Genomic DNA, 21,247 nt, shown 5'->3' with positions numbered 1-21,247 from the left:
CCCTTTGTAGTTCAGGCTCAGAAAGTGTAATTTCATCACTATTAATAGAAGATGCAGGTAGAAAAAAGCTACCAGTTTTTAATACTAAGCATAGGAAAAAGCAGCGATACATTGGGGGGGAAATTGATTTCTTGAGATCCAGTAATGGATTTTGGAGGGTTGAGGTTGATGGAAAGATAAAGGCTTCATGCAAGCCAAAATTCAGAATTAAAAAGCTGAATCCACAACAATTTGTTGAGTTTGGCTGAGAGAGAGAGAGAGACCGACTGGCCCAAAGTCACACAGCTTTTGTGGCCAAAGCAGAACTAGAACTCACAGTTTCCTTGTCTCTAACCTGGTGCCTTACCACTAGACCAAATTGGCTCTCAAATAGCACAGGTAAGATTAAGAAAACACAAATGTTTTCTTCTAACCTACTTCTTGATTACACTAATATTCAGTCTTCTGTCTTTCTGGATCATGAAGAATGACTGTCGTTAAAAGGATACCAATTTATGCTCTTATTGGGACATTCTGCCTGGTGCGATGAGAGGGTAATTTAATTGCAAATTCTCAAGTTGACCATGGAATTAACTTTAAGAATAACTTCCGGCCAGTCTCTCTGTTCAGTCCAACTTACCTCAAGCTGTGGAAATATACAGGTAGTTAGGCTGAAAGAGAGGGACTGGCCCAAAGTCACCTACTGAACGTCTGCAGCTGAGGGTGAACTTGAACCCGTCTCTCCCCAGTCCTAGTCCACTGCCACATTGATGATGATGATGAAGATGGAGATGATGATTCTGAATCAACCTAATGTAAGAAAGGGAGAATTAATTAACCTAAGCAAGTGAGACTCCAATAATCTTAGAACTAAAAAAGAAAAATCATTATCTTTTACTTCAACAAACTGGAAGCACGCATGCAACCACTCTCGGGCAGAAAATTAACCATCTTTATTGCTTTCAGGACCAACAACAGTCCCTCCATATCTGCCACTACTCAAAAACTCCCAAAATGTGATCTAATTCATTCCCTATAATCCCCTTGATGATACATGAAACCAACACAGAGAGGGAGAAAGACATTTTCATTAGAAGGACATGATAAACATACGTCAACATAATAGCAACAATCAAAAGAGCAAAAGAAAAAAAAATGTTCTACTTGAGTCCAATCTTAATTTATAACCTGAATTCCAAAAATCATTTGGCTTGTATCCTTTCAGATAGCAGATAATCTACAAGGAATTCACTTGAAGGTATTATGCTCACAGTGACGACCAGAGATTATCCAACTGAAATATGCACAGGTTCAACAAGATCACAGTTGTTCAAAATGTCTGAATAGAGGCAACACAGAGAGCATTGCTGGTTTTGGCTATAGAGTCTTGAGGTGAATAAATAATATGTTGCATTTCTTACTTCATAACGAATGAAACATTCCATGAAGTTTAGGCTGCCACAGACTGCAATTATCAACATCTCATGGTCAAATAAACAGAGGTACTTAGGCGGCAGGATCCCACAGAATTAATCAGAAATTCAGAAAATCACAAGAAATATGAAGATACTAAGATGGTCCTGAGATCTATCAACATTTCTTTGTAGTTTTAGAACAGTGGTTCTCAACCTTTCTAATACCGTGACCCCATAATACAGTTCCCCATGTTGTGGTGACCCCCAAGTGGGTGAGACCACCAATAAGAGGGATTAGAACAGCTAGGGAAAAGGGAAAAAAATGGCGGACAGCGTGGTTTGGTGACCCCCGTGAAATGATCATTCGACCCCAAATGGGGTCCCGACCCACAGGTTGAGAACCACTGTTTTAGAAGGTCCACAACAGTGTTTCTTAGCCTTGGCAATCTTATAATGGGTAGATTTCAACTCCCAGAATCATTCAACCAGCTATGATGTTTATTATGGAGAGAACATCACCAAACACTGCTGATATTTTAAGGATGTAGGATCATCCTGAGTATACAGAGTATCCCAACTTCAAAACTTTCCTTTTTATACTCAAGTTCCAAAATTTAATAAAATAATTCCATTTTAGAAAAAAATCTGAAGAAAGATTTCATGCTTTCCGTTCCAGTAAGTTCCCTTGGTTCCCATCATATGCCATAAAGTAGCTTCTTCAATTTAAATATCTAAATGTCTTTGCAATGAAATCTTGATTACCATTTTATGCATTCTCATCTTCATACCAATATAGATCTTTGGTCTCTGCTAAATAGGAATTTTAGCAGCTTTATGCTTCTGAAAGAGAATTTTATTACATAGCACAAGCAATGATATTAGAGAGATGGCGAGAAATCTAATTAATTTATTAGTTTCTAAACTCAAACAAGTTGAGCAATCTAATGTTGCATGAGAATGCACATAGAGATTCCAGATTAAATATTATATAATGAATAAAGAAACTGTAGTTATACGAGGGCAATTCAAAAATAATCCTCCATTTGGTTATCAATGACAGACACTCGCAGATACAGAGCTTTTATTATACACATTATAAAACTACAACATTACATTACTTTTCAACATAATCGCCATTCAAATTGAGGCACTTGTCATAATGACTTACAAGGTTTGAAATTCTTTAGTGCTAAATCTGGGCTATGGTTTTGTGTGTGTGAGATCAAAAACATCCCAACGGAACTGCTTCAAAAGTTCTTGGGTGCATCTAGCAGTGTGCGGGTGAGCATTATTGTGAAGCAACACCATACAGGAAGTGGTGCCATAGAAAATCCCACCAAATGTGAAGATGCCAAAGGAGTACTATTGATGAAGTTAATGGAGCTTGGTTTGATCATCAATTCAAACATCTACTGTGAAACGTTATGAAAACTCAGACGAGCCATCCATAACAAGCGTTGGGGCATGCTGACTTCCGGTGCAGTGTTGGTTCACAATAATACTCGCCCAACACCACTAGACACACCCAAGAACTTTTGAAGCAGTGCGATTGGGATGTTTTTGATCACCCCCTATAGCCCAGATTTGGCACCCAGAGACTACTACTAAGGAATTTCAAACCTTGTTAAGATGTTATAAGTGCCTCAATTTGAATGGCGATTACATGGAAAAGTAATGTAATGTCGTAGTTTTCTAATGGGTATAATAATAGTTCTGTCTGTCATTGATAACCAAACAGAGGTTTATTTCCAAATTGCCCTCGTAGAATAATTGCTAGTTCACTGACCACCAAAAGCTTTCTACTATTAGAGGTGAAAGGCATTTTCTTCAGCTTCAATCTGGATATTATACCTTTCAAAGATTTTTCAAATGGTGTGAAGGCTGTATCTTCATATCTTAACTCACCATATATGCAGACTCAGGAGATTGTGATGAGTCATTAGTTTTAGCCCATTGAATCTCTTCTGAAGTGTAGTTATTGAAATAATTATATAATGCCACTGTAAGGCATGCAAGCACGCACACACACACACACACATTACATATACACATACATATATTAGATATATTTTGAATGCTTCAAAGAAATATCAGAGTATATTCTTGTGTTTTCTTTTGTTGCACTTGCATTTTGGTCTGTGACTGTAGAATAAAAAGTATTATTATTACTATTATTACTATTATTACTATTATTACTATTATTATTATTATTATTATTATTGTTATTATATCAGAGTATATCAATCTCTTTATACCGAATTATTAAAACCATGAGAAGTAAAAATGACACCAATTTACATTGATCATGTATTTCAGATTTACATAATTCATTCTATAATAATTTTGTTAAACCAAATTCACCCACTGGCAGACATAAATATAATTATCCTGTCTCATTTAACTTTCCTCCCAAACAGAGGTCATCCTGAAAATATTAAACCATTGAAAAATGATAGCTAGGCTCTTAGCAGATTCTAAAGTTTAGTAACAGATAATTATCCTGTATCATTTTATTCATTGTGATGCAGTTTAGACAGCCCAAATACTAATTCAATGGTGGAATGTGATTTAATCTTTTGGAGTAAAAAATAAACAAAATGATAACAATATATAGTAATATTTTACCCTTATTTTTCTTTTAATACATTTTTAAGGTTTTTAAAAAATAGGATCAATTGAGCCTAGTCATTTGTGTCTCAAGGGGAAATCAGTTCCAAAGGTGCCTTTTCAAAAGCCAACTGGATTTAGTTTTTCCTGGAAGACATTTCGCTTCTCATCCAAGAAAGTTCTTCAGTTCTGACTGAATGGTCGAGGATAGAAAGATTTATATTCTTTGCAGTCATCTGGTTATAAGGACTCTCTCTGAGAGTCATTGAGGCCACTTGGAGGTTTATCTGTGCCTTTGGGGTCACCTGAATAGTGCAAATGGGTATGAATCTTCTTGGAATTGCTGAAAGGACTGTGTTGTAAACAGGAGATAGGTGGTGAATATAAATCCTTCTATCACCAGTCCAACTGCCTTTTGAAAAATCACCTTTGGGACGACCATGCCCTAAATGATGGAGAATCTCCAGAGACATCTGGGTTAATTTGTTTGATGATCCATTGGTTTAGGTTTTTTGGCTGCCCTCTCAGGACTCTTCTCCAACAGCAGATTTCAAAAGCATCAATAGTGTTGCTATCACATATTCTCAGATTTGGACAGATTTGAGAGTTCCTGCAGAATCCATGGTCCATTTCTGACAGATGATTGCCATGCCCCTATTTTAAAAACTTCAAGCAAGAAGAATTCATAACATTGTGCTTCCTTTTCTCACCCTTCTTCTACGTAATCGAATTCTTCATTGGCCAAGGGTGATTGTACACATAAGGAATTTGTCTCTGGTGCATAAGTTCTCAGTGTATATACAAGCAACAAGTGATAAAATCATGATTACAATAATAATAATAAAAATAAAAATCATTATAAATCATAAGATACAACATTCAGTGATAGTCATAGGATACTAAATAAGCAATCAACATAACTCATACTAGGATACTAAATACTGTAAAACAATTAATAAAAATTGTAAGATACAAGCAACAAAGCTATAGTCATAAGAAGATAAGGAATAGGGAATAGGAAGGATGAGAAGGATAACAGTAATACAGCCCAATAGGTAATTTGACAGCATTGTGGGAAGGGTCTGTAGATATTTTCATAGCCTTCTATCTGCCTCATCCAGTATTTCAAATGAGAGTAAAATTTTGAAGAATTATTGACATCTAATGGATTTTATTCAATCTTATTTATTTGGTGTTTGGGGGATAAGTTTATGCCACTAACTAAGATGGAATGGATCAGCAATTGGCATCATTGATCCTTCCCTTAAAACCAAACTAATCATTTTTATGCATTGCATATGTAATTAAAATAACTTTCAGAATTACTCAAGTAAACACGTTCTATTTTACTTGTTTCTCCTATGGCCCCACAGCTTTCTTTGAAATACGAAAGGTTTTCCCAGCAACCAATGCAGTCGGTGGAACTTTGTAGAGCAAGTTCAACAAGCATGGGATCTTTGCTTTATGTTCTTGAACTAGGTTTGCATGTCACTAATCTCTAATTTTAAGGAACTTCTTTAAATTCCTTCCAGAATTATGCTGCCATATTGTTATTTCTTATTTTAAAACTCTGTTGTTTTTTTAAAGTGCCAGTCAATTTTGTTTTTAAGAAGTTGGATGTGAATTGTCCCAAGAGGACACAGCCATGACAGATTTACTGTGAAACTGCTGCTTTTTTTTTCCAAGACAGCATATTATTTTTAAAAAGGTTTTTAGAATTTTTAAATTCACAATAAAGCCAATCTCATGAGACCCTCTATTCCAGACAAGTTTAAAGATCCATACAAGCCAATCTTTGCACGATGATTAGACATGCATTAGAAATGCAAATTACCTTTACTATCCTAATTGATCCAGTCTTACCTTAACCAATATTCTGATTTAGTTTGCTAGCTGTAAAATAAATCCAGTGTAATTATTCTTAAACCCTGCCTGAATCTATTTTAATTAAAACCTGGCACTTTTCCACTGAAAGCTTTAAGCGTTTTTTATCTCGGATAAGGTTTTAAAATGTAACACTTTACATATGTAATCTCACATAAGAGTAAATCTGTTAAAATTAGAACAATAATTTATCTGGCTTAGCTTTGGGGTTTTCATTTCCACTGATCTGTTTTGCATTCTGGTGTCTTACTTATAAACAAAATATATCAAGAGAAGCCACTCCAAGTCACAAAGCAGGAGTCCTCAAAAAAGAAAGGAAAGAAATTAATTCCACTTTGCTCATCAAAAGCTGTTCTCGGGAGGGTAATGAGCTGATTAGGGCTGGGCTGTATGCAGCACTCTGCAATCTGCCCTGGTTTGGACAAAGTACATCTAGTATGTGTAAAAGTAAAGGGAAAAGCACCTTTTGTCCACTTGTGCCTAACACTAAGGCAAGGATCTTCAAACTTGGCCACTTTAAGACTTGCGGATCAACTCCCAGAATTCCTCAGCCAGCCAGGGCTGGCTGAGGAATTCTGGGAGTTGAAGTCCACAAGTCTTAAAGTGGCCAAGTGTGAAGACCACTGCTCTAAGGCGATTTTTTGTTTCTTAGCTGAGGGACATAGTTTTGCCCAAAGACACTTCCATGGTCATGGACAACTATACACCAAAGGCGCACAGAATGCTGTTACCTTCCCATCAAAGTGGTACCTACCGTGTTTTCCCAAAAGTAAGGCCTACACAACAATAAGCCCTAGCTTGATTTTTGGGGGTGGTCCTAATATTAGCCCTATCCCAAAATTAAACCCTAGTTTTGGGGCAATTCACACACCTAAAAATCAAGCTAGGACAGGGGTTGGGGGCTGGAACTGCCCCACCTGCCCTGCACCCACTCGCCTTGCAGCCAGGCCTCTCCTTGCTGGCCCACTTCTTCTTCTGAGGCCTCTTCTGCAGCCAGGCCTGCATTTCTCAGTCACAGGGCTTTCCAGAAAGCCTCTGCCACCAAGAACCAAGCTATGGATTCAATCGATAGCTAGGTTAAGCAAGACCTCAGCAGCCAAGCACCAAGCTATGAATTGAATCCATAGGTCAGTAGTTGGCTGCTTAGGCCTTCTGGAAAGGCCTGACTGCAAAATGCAGATCTGAATGCAGCTGCAGAACTTTGGCCCCAGAAGAAGTGGACCGGCTGGGTGGAGCTGTTGGTGCCGGAGGTGAGGTAAGGCCTACCCCAAAAATAAGACCTGGTGCTTCTTTTGGAGGCAAAAAAAATAAGACCCGGTCTTATTTTTGGGGAAACATGGTATTTATCTACTTGCATTTGCAGGAGCTGGAGCAAGTAACAGGAGGTCACCCCATTGCATGGTGCTTGGATCACAAACCCAGCTGTCGGGTTTCCAGCTGACAAGTTCAGGATCTTTAACCAGTGAACCATCATACCCCCTTCTACTGTGTGTAGAAATAGTCAATTCTCCAGAAGACCGTGTGTGCAGATATCAGGTGGACTAACTCACCAAACCACGCATAAACTGGATCCTGGCTGATGCTCCCAGCCTACCTTTTATTGTCTCATGCCTTTCATTTTCAAGCTGCATTGTTTTCTGCTTTTAATTCTTCAGACATCATGCTGTTCTAATACTTGTTTCTCATATTTCTTTTTATTGTGAGCCCCCATTTTAAATTCTACACACCCAAAATGGCATTTTACAATCAGAAGTATTCCCTGAATTACAATCACACTTGAACCCAAAACTTCTGTTGCTAAGCGAGACAGTTAAGTGAATTTTGCCCCATTTTACAACCTTCACTGCAGTGGTTAAGTTAGTAACATGGTTTTTTAGGGAATTTGGCTTCCCCATTGTCTTTGCATGTCAGAAGGTCAAAGAAGCTGATCAAATGAAGCCTAGACACTGCAACGGTCACAAGTACATGCCAGTTGCCAAGCATTTGAATTTTGATCGTGTGACCATGAGATGCTGCAATAGTCGTGTGAAAAAAAATGGTCATAATTCACATTTTCCAGTGCTATTGTAACTTCAAACGATCACTAAGTAAACTGTTGTAAGTTGTAAAATTGCCTGTATGCCTATCATTTGGTTGGCATATGATAAATAGTTTAAGCAAGCTGATTTGACTCACATTTTCTAACTGCTAGGCAGAGAATTGTAAGAGGACAAACAGCCAAACTTTCTGCTGCTTCAGATTTTATTAAACGGTTTTTAATTCAATATGCGTATCAAAACACAAGCGTATTTTAGGAAAAATCACCCATACAATTGCTTGCATTAATGAAGTCACATAGGCTGCCCAGAGTCACAAATTCTGAAACAGGCAATTTTAGAAATTTATTGAATAAATAGAATAAAAAAAGACACATACATACCATAAATGCCGGCGTATAAGGCGACTTCTGCGAGCGCTGAAATCAGCGCCAAAGACGGGGGTCGTCTTATACGCCGAGTCGTCTTATACGCCAGAAATACTGGTAGTTTCCGGCGTGTAAGATGACGTTCTAGGAATGCGGCCCGGCTATAAAGACGGGGGTCGTCTTATACGCCAGGTCGCCTTGTACGCCGGCATTTACGGTACATACAAAATATATCCATTGGAGAAAGCAGAATATGAATATACCTGCAATAATTAAAATGTGTTGGTATTTTAGAAAATGTAACCAATGTACGTAATAATTGAAAAGACCGCGCCTAGTAATTTAAAAATAATATTGTTGGCAATGGAAGCTTCCTTATCGCAGCATATGTCTTGGTACCTCAATCAACCTGGAAAACCTGGTTAAATTCATGGTGATTAACCCTCGTTATTTGGTGACAAGGAAACCCTGTCTTAAATTCTTAACAGAATACATTGATGTAATAGCTCTTAAAAAAAAACTAAACAAAACTTTAACACTAAGGATTATTTGTGAGCATCCCGTGAAATGAATTCTCAGCTGGGTCAGATAGAAACAGAAGCACCTACCATCTGCTATAACCTGTGATATCACTGAATGTTCTTTAGTTCTCTGACAAATAGAGCATTTTTTCTCAACCATGGTAGTTGGAAGTTGGTTGGGGAATTAGGGGTTGGGGAAGGCTAGCTGTCTAGGGAATTCTGGGAGTTAAATCTTTAAGCTGCAAGACTGAGATACACCAGAACAAATAAGGCCTTGAACTCATCTTGAGAAGCCACTCTTTTCCCAAAGTCCTAAATCGTCACAGTCTTTTCTAAGGCAAACATTTTGAACCAAGCTAAAATATAGTCTTACATATAATAAAATCTTTTAGAAGAAATCTGGCTTAATTTTAAACCAGATTTTAATGTTAAGTGCACTTCGCAAGCTGAAGTCCAGATTCAATTATAAGTGAGCTTCAGTTCTCCGATTCCTATATTTGCATGAATACACCATGATCAATGTTCTCTTCTGCAAAATGCTTTAGCATCCCCATTTGCAGATTTTCTGTCACTAGTGTCTGATAAAGAGAATCCATCAACCAAGATTAGGAAGCTAGGAACTTCCAAGGCAAAGTGATGACTTACATTCCCCCCCCCCATTCTAATGAGGACGTGAACTTGGATGGTTTTGAAGAAAAATAGCCTAGACTTCATAATTTTTTTCTGCATATAAGCAACACAGACACATTGTGTTTTTAATTATTCTCTTTTTAGTGAGTGAGTTTTTCTGATGCTTATTTATTTTCTTATAGACATATTGACGATAGGCTAAGAAAGGTAATCAATGAGCATATTTATTTATTTGGTAAGCTTATCATTATGCAGGCTATTTTTTTTTACCTTATTGTTTGCACGATTCATCATATTTTGAATGGAAAGTCTATGGAAAAGGTTCCCAGGAAGAGAAAATAAAATGACATTTCTTTTCTATATTATGCCAATCCACCTTTTGGAGGTGGGGAGGAGGGACCCAGAAATTTTTCAATTGCTAATCCTCCAAACCAGAAGCAGATCATCCCCAAAACAGAACTAAAGCACCACAAAAGCACTATATAAATACCACACCCATAAAACAGCCCAAAACACACACTCTGCTAGACAGATGTTCCCTAGGATGGGCTCCAGCACACAAGTCCAAAAGCTCAGAAGACTAAGCCTCTGGTCCGGGTGACCAACCCTGATTGGATCCAGCAAAATGTTTTTTGTTCAGAGATTTAATTTCCAGAAACCCAGAGCTGGATTGTGTGCTAGAAAAGGCACAAACACTCTACATCAGTGATGGCGAACCTATGGCACTCAAAGCCCTCTCTGTGGGCACACTCACCATCGCCCCAGCCCCATCTCTTCCCATGGCCCCCTCCTCACCAGCAGCCCCCCAGAGGAGAGTTGCAACTGGGCGTGGCCCATGCAAAGCAGCGCAGCCAAGGACATGATAGCCAGGCAGCGGGAACAAGACTCTGCCCTTGCACCCTGTTGCACGCAGATGATACTGCAGGGCACAGGTGGAGGGCGTGACCACCATGGCACTGCTGGGCCGCTTTGGTGATCTGTGGTGGGCCTTGGAGGTGGTGGGTGGTCCAGCAGGCAGGGCAGAGTGGGGACGGGCGGGGGGTGGCGGTTTTTGGGCACTCGGTCTCTAAAAGGTTCGCCATCACTGCTCTACATTCTACAGTTCTAAAAAAATCTCTTCTTCCAGAATTTTGTACGTACCATCTAAAATGTATATTTAATAGTTGAGTAAAATACATACTTTACTTAATACTTTGAAATTCACACACAAACGTACACAGAGAGAGACATATCCAGAAGTAACTAAACATTTACCTGTGGTGGAAGAAGCGGTAGCCGGATGTAGGCAAGTAACATACTCAAGTCGTTACATCTCCTTTGCAGGTCATATTTGACCCACTTCATTAAGGCATGGAAAATGGTTTCTTCATCAGGAACATTCACATCATCACTGGCAAGAAGTTTGTGCAGTTCCTCTGCTGGCAACAGTAAAAATTCTTGATTCCTAATCACCTCCATGATGTTCTCCTATGCAGAAAAACAAGGTGTTTAGGCTGTTTTACAGTGTAAAAGGCAATTTGTTCATCTAATGACCATATCTAGAACAAATATATAATATATTTCTCTACACAGAAGCCTGGAAAATCTATTGATTCTCAACAGAGATAAGAATGTTATAAGAGTCCAATGTAGACATTTGCCTGAATATATGAAAGTTTAAACTTGAGTAGAGGGCATCTCATTGTCTCACCTGCTGTCCCTCATCTTTTTGATTAGTAAACCTAAGAGTGTGCTGTTTTTGTCTTCAATGGCAAGCATTACAGTTCTCAACCTCATCTGGAATTCAGCTCTATAATGTTTCTTGATCAGAGGAGATGAGTTCACCTTTAAGTCAAATCTTCCTGAGGCATCCCAGCTGAATATATGAAGAAAAAAGGTGAAGCCCTCTTCTCTACTTACTTGGAAAGCTATTTGCACTCAGACAGCTAACTGTAGATGGCTATTATTGATAACTAAAGTTATCCAACCTATGCTTCATCTAAGACAGTGGTTCTCAACCTGTGGGTTGGGACCCCATTTGGGGTCGAATGACCATTTCACGGGGGTCGCCAAACAAGGCTGTCCGCCATTTTTCCCCCTTTTCTTTGACCACGCCCCTGGCACCCAGTGATGTATAAGTGGTTGGGGGTCACCACAACATGGGGAACTGTATTATGGGGTCGTGGCATTAGAAAGGTTGAGAACCACTGATCTAAGACCATTTGAAAAAACAGAATATGAACAGATCTTCACGCAGAAAAATCTGTTTAGTTGCTAGGAATCCATACCATCTTGATGGTACATAATCAACCAGTGGTGGGATTCAGCCAGTTCACACCAGTTCAGTAGAACCTGTAGCTGTTGCCTATTGCCCAGGCCCAGAATGGACTTCCAGAAGTGGCATCCACACAGAGAACCGGTTGTTCACATATTTGAATCACACCACTGTAATCAACCAATGAATTTCTGATCTATCATGATATAATGTTTCCCTCTCTATCAGTAAGATAGAAATAATACTTCTATTTGTTATTTTATTGCCTTTTTTAATGTTATGTACTCATATACAGAAAGAACTTAAACATACATCATATAAAAAATATACTACTTGGAGAAAAAAAAGTTTAGAAAACATCCTTCTTTTTTTCTTTTCTTGTTTTTTGATTACTTCCTTTGCCCTCCAATCTGGGTATAGCTTCTCAGTCCTGTTCTGTAAACCTACATCAAAGTCAACAAGCCAGATTAAATAATTTTGTGCCAGTCCTAAACGGAGAATAGTCCCTGCTCAGCTTGAAAATACACTTTAAACTACTGTATTATTTAAAAATGCCAATTAAATAGACAGAAGCTGACTCAGCACTTAAGGCTGGATAAGGTCATTTTTGTATATGATTAAAAAAAAGAAAACCTTTTGTGCATATTTTACAGTGTGTGCCTTTCATTATTCAATTCTAATACTGAGTTAGATGAAGCAATGGTGATTACTCCCTGTCACAATGCTATTAAGCACATATACTAGGACACAATTATAGACAGAATAATACCTTTTTAAAGGACAGTTAAATGAGATGTGTATGATTTGTTTGTTTGCTTGTTTCAAATAGCCAACCTGGTAGAAATTACCCAGACATAATTAAAGAAGATGAATTAGAGTCAACATATCTGGGCTAAAATCTTGGTGATCATTATACGACATATTTCTGTGTCTCTTTGTCATCATCTAGTGTTGAGCTGCATGGTGGCCTAGTGGTGAAGACTCTCGCCTCCCACTAGGAAGGTTGAGAGTTCAATCCTAGGTAATGGCAGATAGTGCACAAAGAAAAAAATATCTGCTGTTAACTCCATGTAGCATCAGGAAGGGCATCCGGCTAGTAAATGCTCAGCTCCATCCAGTTGCCCCAACTCTAAGGGATTACAGAATTGTAATAGGGAGTTAGTTTTTGTCACATATAGTGGTTATCTGGAGTACTGCAGTCCAGATTTGGTAACATTAGATGAGTAGACAAGAATCATTTTGTTCTTGCCAGGTAAATGGACTATCCAAAAGGCTGGAATCTGAGAAAATATAGTAGCCATGGCAAAGCAAAGTTCCTCTTTAATAAACTTTCTATCATTGAATGCTTAGCACTGAAAAAAGAAGTTGATTTTGTGAACTATCAGCAGATGGCCAACAGCAGATGTACTGTTGAAATAGGTTTAAATATATTCAAAATTATCATAATGTGGCCTAGTTAGGAAGGCACCAAGTTAGTTTATAATAAAGGGATGTAATATAGGATGCAAATTTAATCAAAAAATAAAATAACCAAATATTTGTATTTTTATTATTGCAAACAATGACACCATCTATATTGTTACTCAGCCTGATTTATACTTTTTTTTTTTTTGCTTTTACTATTCTTATTTTGACCTTGCTGGCTTTACATCTACAACTTTTACTGGTGTAATAGTATAATATTTTATTTCTCAGCTTTAGTGTGGTGTTCAACTCAAGTTGCACAATAGTTTCTCAGCCCTACAGTAGAATCAATCAATCAATATATCTTCAGATTATCTCCAAGTCCCCGCTATGGGCCCAGTGTGGTTTTTCTTTTAAGGTTAGAAACAGAGATATGACTCAATACTTTCAAATGTTGATTAGGGATAATTCATCTCGTTCTCCACCTGCACCAACGCCATGGACTTGAAGCTGCATTGTTATCTTAGAAACCTTTGCTAATTATGGGACATAGAAAGGCAACCAGACATTCCAGCTGTCTATAAATGTCTTTATTGGGAGCAACATTTATGACATTATTGTCCCTAGCTCAAATTATAGTGCCCATCTAAAGAGGGCTTAAATTACTAATTTCATTCAATGTGCTACTTTTTAAGGGAAATTTAAGAAAGTGCTGTATACAGTTAAGGAGAATTTTTGTAGCTCAGGGTTGAAATGAGTGGCCCTTTGTACTATCTCTGAGCTTGGTGTTTTTTTTTTCAGATGTTTCATTACCCAAAGTAGATAACATCATTAGAGTACTGATGATGTTACTAGTCTGGGTAATGAAATGTCTGCAAGAAAACAACTAAGTTCAGAGAGAGTATCAAGGACTCCTCAATTCTATATACAGACCAAATTGACCCAAACGGAGTTAGTCATCAAATCCACAGCTCTCTCTCCTCTGTACTATCCTTTTGTTTTCTTTTTTCTTTTTTGCAAGGACATTTGAAATGTTCCATTCATTTGATACAAATGAGAATAGAATAGAATAGAATAGAATAGAATAGAATAGAATAGAATAGAATAGAATAGAATAGAATAGAATAGAATAGAATAGAACTGGATGGGATCTTGGAGGTCTTCTAGTTCAGCCGCCTGTTCAAGCAGGAGAACCTACACCATTTCAGACAACTGGTTGTCTAGTCTCTTTTTAAAAACCTCCAGTGTTGGAGCATTCACAATTTCTGGAGCCAGGTTGTTCCACTGATTAATAGTTCTAACTGTCAGGAAATTTCTCCTTAGTTCTAGATTGCTTCTCTCTTTGGTTAGTTTCTATCCGTTGCTTCTTGATGTTAGAATTAATGTTAGAATTCAAGAATGGCACCAAAAACATTTTTGTCCATAGGATGATCCTGAGATTTAAAAGGGAGAAAATAGCTTTTCTAGTTCCCACACCAATTTGACATTGGAAACTGGGTGATCCTCTTGAAAAGATTCTGGGAAATATGAAGAAATGGGGAAAATATATCTTATTCCATCACTAGAATCAGCCTTTGGTTGATAACATTTTGGGAAAATGAAAGAACCTCCGGATGTAAGAAAGTAATATAAAATGTTTCCACATTCAATATTTAATATAACAAATTTCCATTTTTGCTCAAAAGGGAACAGAACATAACTTTTGTACTTCAGATTTTAAAAAAAAATATTTCCACTGAAGGTTGCTAAGCACATAAGTATACACTATATGGTTCCATGGTGGAGAAATAAAAATAAAACCAGAGAGAGAAGAAATTGTTTTTGTTATTAACTGTGAAAAAAAAACATTGGACATTTCATAAGCAACAAAGTATTCATCTGGTGTAGAGGATATGCTTAAGATCGTATTGTCTAAATAAATGTTTTGCAACGGTTACTAACAGCAATTATAGTTTACTATTGGAGTTAGTTTTGATTGATACATGTTTCTGAATTTTATCTGGACAATATAGCTTGCTAACTTAATATTTATTCTCTCTCTCTCTCTCTCTCCCCTTCACTCATCTTTCTCTCTCTTTCTTCCTCTCTCGCCCTTCTCTCTCTCCATCTCTCACCCTTTCTCCATCTCTTATTCTCTCTTTTTCTCTCTCCCTGTCATCTCTCTTCTCTCTCTCATCTATTTGTTCCATAATTTATATTTATATATATATATACACCCAAGGATAAGACAATATGTCAGTTTTGCTTTTTCTATGCACCACACGGCGTAGAAACATTTGCATACTTCATAATTCATTTCAACTAACCTTGGATTGTCAGGAAGTTTTCTATCTAGGCTCCCATTAGGAGAATACCTGCTTAAGCATGATGCTCTGAACAAATGCATCATGCATCCTTTGCACAGCACGTGTAGGCACACACACCATATCTGCATGCTGTGATGTGATTTAGTGTCACTTATGAGCTGTAGTTTAGTGCACAACCAGTGGGCGCAGGCTTTTTATCGTTTTCAGCATATTGAAATTTGGAAAGGAAATTAATGGAGAAGAAAATAAGCTTTCAACCTTATTGGTTCTTGTACTGTAAAAGAAATGTCAGGATGTCCACATCCATGGTGCTTGCCGTTTTGGTACAGCGATTCTATTCCAACTAAAATGTTTATTTTGGATTTAATAACCACACAGCAATATGCATTATGCAGGGAAGTTATCCTGCATTTCTTATACCAGTTCTCACAAGTGTGATGGAAGAGGAGATGCTTTAGAAATGCTTTCGAAGTAGATGACAAGGTCAGATCTATGATGATGTACATTATACATGTTCCTTGCACATTAAAGGGCACTTTCAAGGTCATGCAAGTCCCAGCTACTTTTCCACTCTGGAATTCATCCCACTGAGCTTTCCTGGAAATCAGATTGGTGTCACATTAAGACGCAGATAAATTATTTAACATCTGATGGAGGATATCTCCTTTTCACCCATTTTCTCTGCCCAGAAAGATCTTTGATTCCTAGCTCTAATCATGCATTGGTCCAAGCATATAGGCCTAAGTAGGATTTTAGTTCTGTTTCTAAAATACCTCTGACCAGGAGTAGACAGGAAATTATTCACCTCTAGATCTAGATCTAGCAGCATTTCTTTGACTCCTGGAACCTTATTTAACTTTTGGTTTAAAGGCTATGGTTCATGGAATGTTGTGGCTTGGTTTTAAAAGCAAGATACCAACTCTACTATTCCTAGCAGACATCAGCTAGATGGGACCCCAACTGGGAATCTCTCCAGCCCTCAAGCACTCAATAGACAGCAGCAAGAGGACAAACAACATAAGTTAGAGGATTTTTTTTTTCTAAAAGTAGGCAGATCTGGAAGAGTTAATCTATGGAGAGAAGGTAAACCAGGTCAGAATCAGAAAGTGTTCCTATTTAAGGAGATCTTCGAGCTTAGTAGGACTACTGGAAGAACATTATTTGTGAATGTCTTGTGATGTTTTCTGCCACGAATGTCCCTTACTGATGGACCTCTTTCTCAAATCCTATTTTGATGAGTGCTCAGATTCCTCTTGCTAATGGCCTCTGTGTGCAGTTTCCTGGAAAGAAATTATATCATCTAGAGATAGATCTGACGTCTGGTCAGTGGGGAAAAAAAAAAAAAGCTAAGTGCAGTTGTTTGTGAGGTATAGACAAAAATGATACAAAATTGCTCCAGAACTCAGACCAGCTATTCTTTTCTGCCTCTACAAATCATCACCATTATTCTGGGGGAGGGTGGGGGGGAAATAGGTATTTATGATCTTCTGCCACAGTTTCCAGTTCAAATATTTATAGGTTTTTACACTGAATCTCCTGCAAGACATCTTAACAGAATAACAGAGTTGTAAAAGACCTTGCAGATCTTCTGGAATCTAGTCAAACCTCTTGCTTAAGCGGAAGACCCTATACCATTTCAGAACAAACAGTTGTCCAATCTCTTCTTAAAGTTTCTGAAAACATGAAAGTCATTAGCTGTGAGAAAAAGAATTCAGACTCATATCCAGGGGATGGATTCTTTAGTCCATAGATAACTGGGGAAATTTAAAATGGAATGGACGGAAATGCACTAAATGAATTAAATAGTAAGGATATGCATGAAACAGAAAATAAAAGATAACCTAACTTGAGTTTGTTTCTGATGGTTTAAACCAAAATGCTTCACGTCTTCTCTGTTCTTACAGAATAAAAATCAAAACAGTTCAAGGGTTTCCGATACAAATAGCACAAAAAGAACTTTCCATTCCTTTGCAGTCTCAGGACCTGAAAAAGAATTAGGGTAATAAACTATGCTGACTGCTAATTTTTGTCCAGCTTATGGAAAAACATGAATGCTGTGCAAGTTTACGCTCCCACAGCTGACAGTGATGAGGAGGATTTAGAGAAGTTCTACGAAGATATAAGCAGTGTACTGAAAACCCTAAAAAGTAATAATATCACAATACTCATAGGGGACTTCAATGCAAAAGTGGGAGAAGGAAGTGATGCTCCTGTAGTTGGAAACTTTGGCTTAGGAACCAGAAATGGTAGAGGTGACAGATTTGTAGACTTCTACAAGGAACATAGGCAATATGTGATGAATACTTTTTTCAAGTTGCCAAAAAGATGCCTCTACACTTGGAGATCACCAGTAGATAAACAAAATAATATAGTAAGGAACCAAATTGACTGTTTTACAATAAATAAAAGATTTAGAAACTCAGTAATATCAGTAAAGACATACCCAGGTGCAGATGTACCATCCGATCATAATCTACTATTTGCCGAAGTCCAGCTGAAACTAAAAAGGATGAAAAACCCAAATCCTGCTAAACCAAGAATTGACAGAGACTTCATCATTAAACATGGAGGTAAAGTAAAAGAAGAACTAGGAAATCATTTAAGAGAAACCAACAATCTGAATGATGAAGATGTAGAAGTGAACTGGAATAAATTTAAAAATGCAATAGGAAAGGTAACAAATTCAAAACAGAGAGAGGGGTACCACAAGAAATAACAGTGGATGACAGAGGAAATTCTTCATCTCATGGATGAAAGAAGACCTTATAAAAATAAAAACAAAGAAAAATACAATGAATTGCAGAAAACAATTAGAAGAAAAATTTGACAGGCAAAAGAAAAGTGGTTTGCAAAGAGATGCAAGGAAATAGAAGAGACAGAACGTATGCATGATAAATTCAATTTACACAAAAAAAAAAATGAAAGAAGCAGCAGGCCTCTACAAAAAGAAAACCAACAACTTAGTTGACAAAGAGTGGAAAATTATCTTAGATGAGGACAAAAAACTAAAAAGATGGAAGGAATATATTGAAGAACTTTCTGAGGACACTAGGGATGATATAGATATGGGAAGTATAACAACTGGATCAAACATCATTATGGAGGAGGTTGTACATGCAATAAAAATAGCAAAAACAAGAAAAGCCACAAGACCGGATGATATCCCAGCAGAAATTTTAAAATTGCTGGAAGACAATGGGAAGAATTTTTTTACTGCAGCTCTTCAATCGAATATATGAAACAGGAAAGATACCAAATGATTGGCTAAAATCAACCTTTGTGACAATCCCCCCAAAAATAAATGCAAAGAAGTGTACCAAATACAGAACAATAAGCTTAATGAGTCATTCCCTGAAAATATTTGTAAGAATAATTCACATAAGAATATACAACAAAATTGAGGAGTGTCTAGGTAACAAACAATTTGGTTTCAGAAACAATCTCTGTACACGAGATGCACTATTCAGCATTCAAGTTCTTGCACAGGGTTATAGAGATGTCATGTGCTTCATTGATTTTGAAAAAGCATTTGATAAAATAAGACACAGCAAACTATTAGAAATCCTGAAACAAGGGGGACTAGATGACAAAGACACCCAAATCATAAAGAATTTATATTGGCATCAGGTAGCAAATGTGAGACTAGGCCAAAAATACTCAGCTGATGCAGAAATAAGAAGAGGAGTCAGACAGGGATATATTCTGTTTCCACTGTTGTTCAATATCTACTCTGAGTCAATCTTCAATGAGGCACTGGAGAACATCGATGCTGGCATCAAAGTAAACAGTGTTTGGATCAACAATTTACGGTATGCTGACGATACAGTTCTGCTTGCCAGTAAGCATGAAGACCTTCAGCTCCTCATCAACAGAGTCACAGAAATACCTGAAAAATATGGCTTGAAGCTTAACACCTCAAAAACCAAGATCGTGGTCATCAGCAAACAACCCGTTAATTTACCACCAATAAATTTGGAAGGAATATCATTAGAAAAAGGTGAAAGGATCACGCACCTCGGTTCTAATTTACATGAAAGCTGGGACATGATCACTGAAGTAAAGACAAGGATAGAGAAACTTGAACCGCATTCTTCAAAATGAAAAAGGTCTTCTGCAGTCACGACATAAGGCTAAGACTGAAAATCAGACTTGTCAGATGTTATATTTTTTTCTATTCTGCTCTATGGAGTAGAGAGTTGGTCTCTAACAGAAGGCCACCTGAAGAGAGTAGAAGCATTGAAACGTGGATTTACAGGTGGCTGTTACGTATAAGCTAGGTGCCAAGATCAGAATTCCCCTCCCCTGCACATAACATTCCAGCCTATTCCCCTCCTCAATTTTGCAGTCATAAATCATGTTCTGCAATCAGCCTGAAGGGCAAATGTTCACTTTGTTCTGTAGCCTGGTATTCCTTATCTTAATTACTCCCCACACACATTCTTTCTCTTCCCCTCCCAGCATCATCTAAGTTAACTCTAAAAATACCAGACAGTTCTGCATATTTTGTCAAAGCAAGAATATCCAATGTTAGCAGTGTTGACACTGGGTTGACAAGATCAGAAATGAGGAGGTGATAAGCCGCTTGGGACAGCCAAAGGAAATCATCAAAACAATTAAAAAACTAAAGTTAAAATATTTCAGACATGTGATGCGACATCCAGAAAAATATGGCATACTCCATTTAATTGTCCAGGGAAAGATTAAAGGCAAACGAGGTCCAGGCAGAAGAAGAACATCATGGCTTCAAAATCTAAGGGACTGGTTTGGACAAAACTCAACAGCACTTTTTCATGTGGCTGCTTATAAAAACAGGATCACCAACATGATCGCCAATGTCCAATAACAGATTTGGAACAAGAAGAAGAAGAAGAATGGAAAAACTGACCAAAATCTGATTTTAAATAATGTTTAAGACTCTTTGAAATCATTTTTAAAAATCCTTATTTAATTTTGTGTTCAATTCCCTTTATCTCTTTTGCAGACTAGACTAAGCTAGACTAAGTCATAGGCCAGGAATTTCAGAAACCGTAACATATCAAGTAAACTAGTATTCTTTTCTTAGAAGGCAAATACTGAGAGCTTAGAAAGATGTACTTATTCCCTTTGTATCTGAATGAATTTAAATGATTCGTTAGACATTTAGTGATTTCTTTTTCACAATTCATATTGTCAGTAGTGCATGGACGTACTCTCTTCCCATTAGATGATAAAGCTATTTTTTTCCATTAAAGTGAATATGGCCAATTCTTCTGAGAGAATAAATATGTTCTGCTATATAATGGGAGTGAATGAATATATTTTTTCCCCCACAAAGTCATTTAAATTGAATTTTATGGCACTTTTTGATAGGATTGCATCTCATTTCCATCTTAAATATAAAATCACTCAGTTCAAGGAACAGGCTGACGGCTGCCCATGTAGTAATTTAGCCTTATTTTATAGATTTTTTTTAAAGAAATAAGGATGCAAATCCTTAGGGTTAAATTAGGCATTAGATGGCAGACTAATTTACCACGGACTATTTACTTAACTACTTTTTGGATAAGATCTGAAGCATTTCACTCTCTTTAGTTATCTTCCTTACATGCCTTCCAATGGACTAGCTGCCCCTTTGTGGGTCCCTAAATGTTCACCTTATCTACTATTCCTCCCCACTGAGTCTTGATGAAGTGGTGCCCTAATGTGCTATGGAAGGAGTGTTCTGAATGGCAATGCTTGTTATAAAGCAGTTATAAAGCACCCTGGGATAATTATTCTAGTTACACCCGTTGATTTCCAAGCAGCAATGCCAAATAGCGGGGGGAAAAATCACAAAGCAATGCTTGTGTCAACTTTAGAATGAG

General features: G+C 37.5%; 1 protein-coding gene across 3 annotated transcripts in view; it reads right to left on the bottom strand.

The window, feature by feature from the left end:
• KLHL1 (kelch like family member 1) overlaps positions 1–21,247 on the bottom strand; it is a 131,527-nt gene that overhangs the window by 48,435 nt on the left and 61,845 nt on the right. For all 3 annotated transcript variants that reach the window (XM_039369715.1, XM_039369716.1, XM_039369717.1), the window contains exon 5: positions 10,695–10,907. In XM_039369715.1, coding sequence (XP_039225649.1) covers positions 10,695–10,907 — 213 coding nt within the window. The remainder of the gene's footprint in view (positions 1–10,694; positions 10,908–21,247) is intronic.

This window comes from Crotalus tigris, unplaced genomic scaffold (genome assembly GCF_016545835.1).
Source record: "Crotalus tigris isolate CLP2741 ecotype Arizona unplaced genomic scaffold, ASM1654583v1 scf7180000021207.2732985, whole genome shotgun sequence".
Classification (NCBI taxonomy): domain Eukaryota; kingdom Metazoa; phylum Chordata; class Lepidosauria; order Squamata; family Viperidae; genus Crotalus; species Crotalus tigris.
The sequence above is the reverse complement of the archived record's forward strand: the minus strand, read 5'-3'. Positions and strand labels throughout refer to the sequence as shown.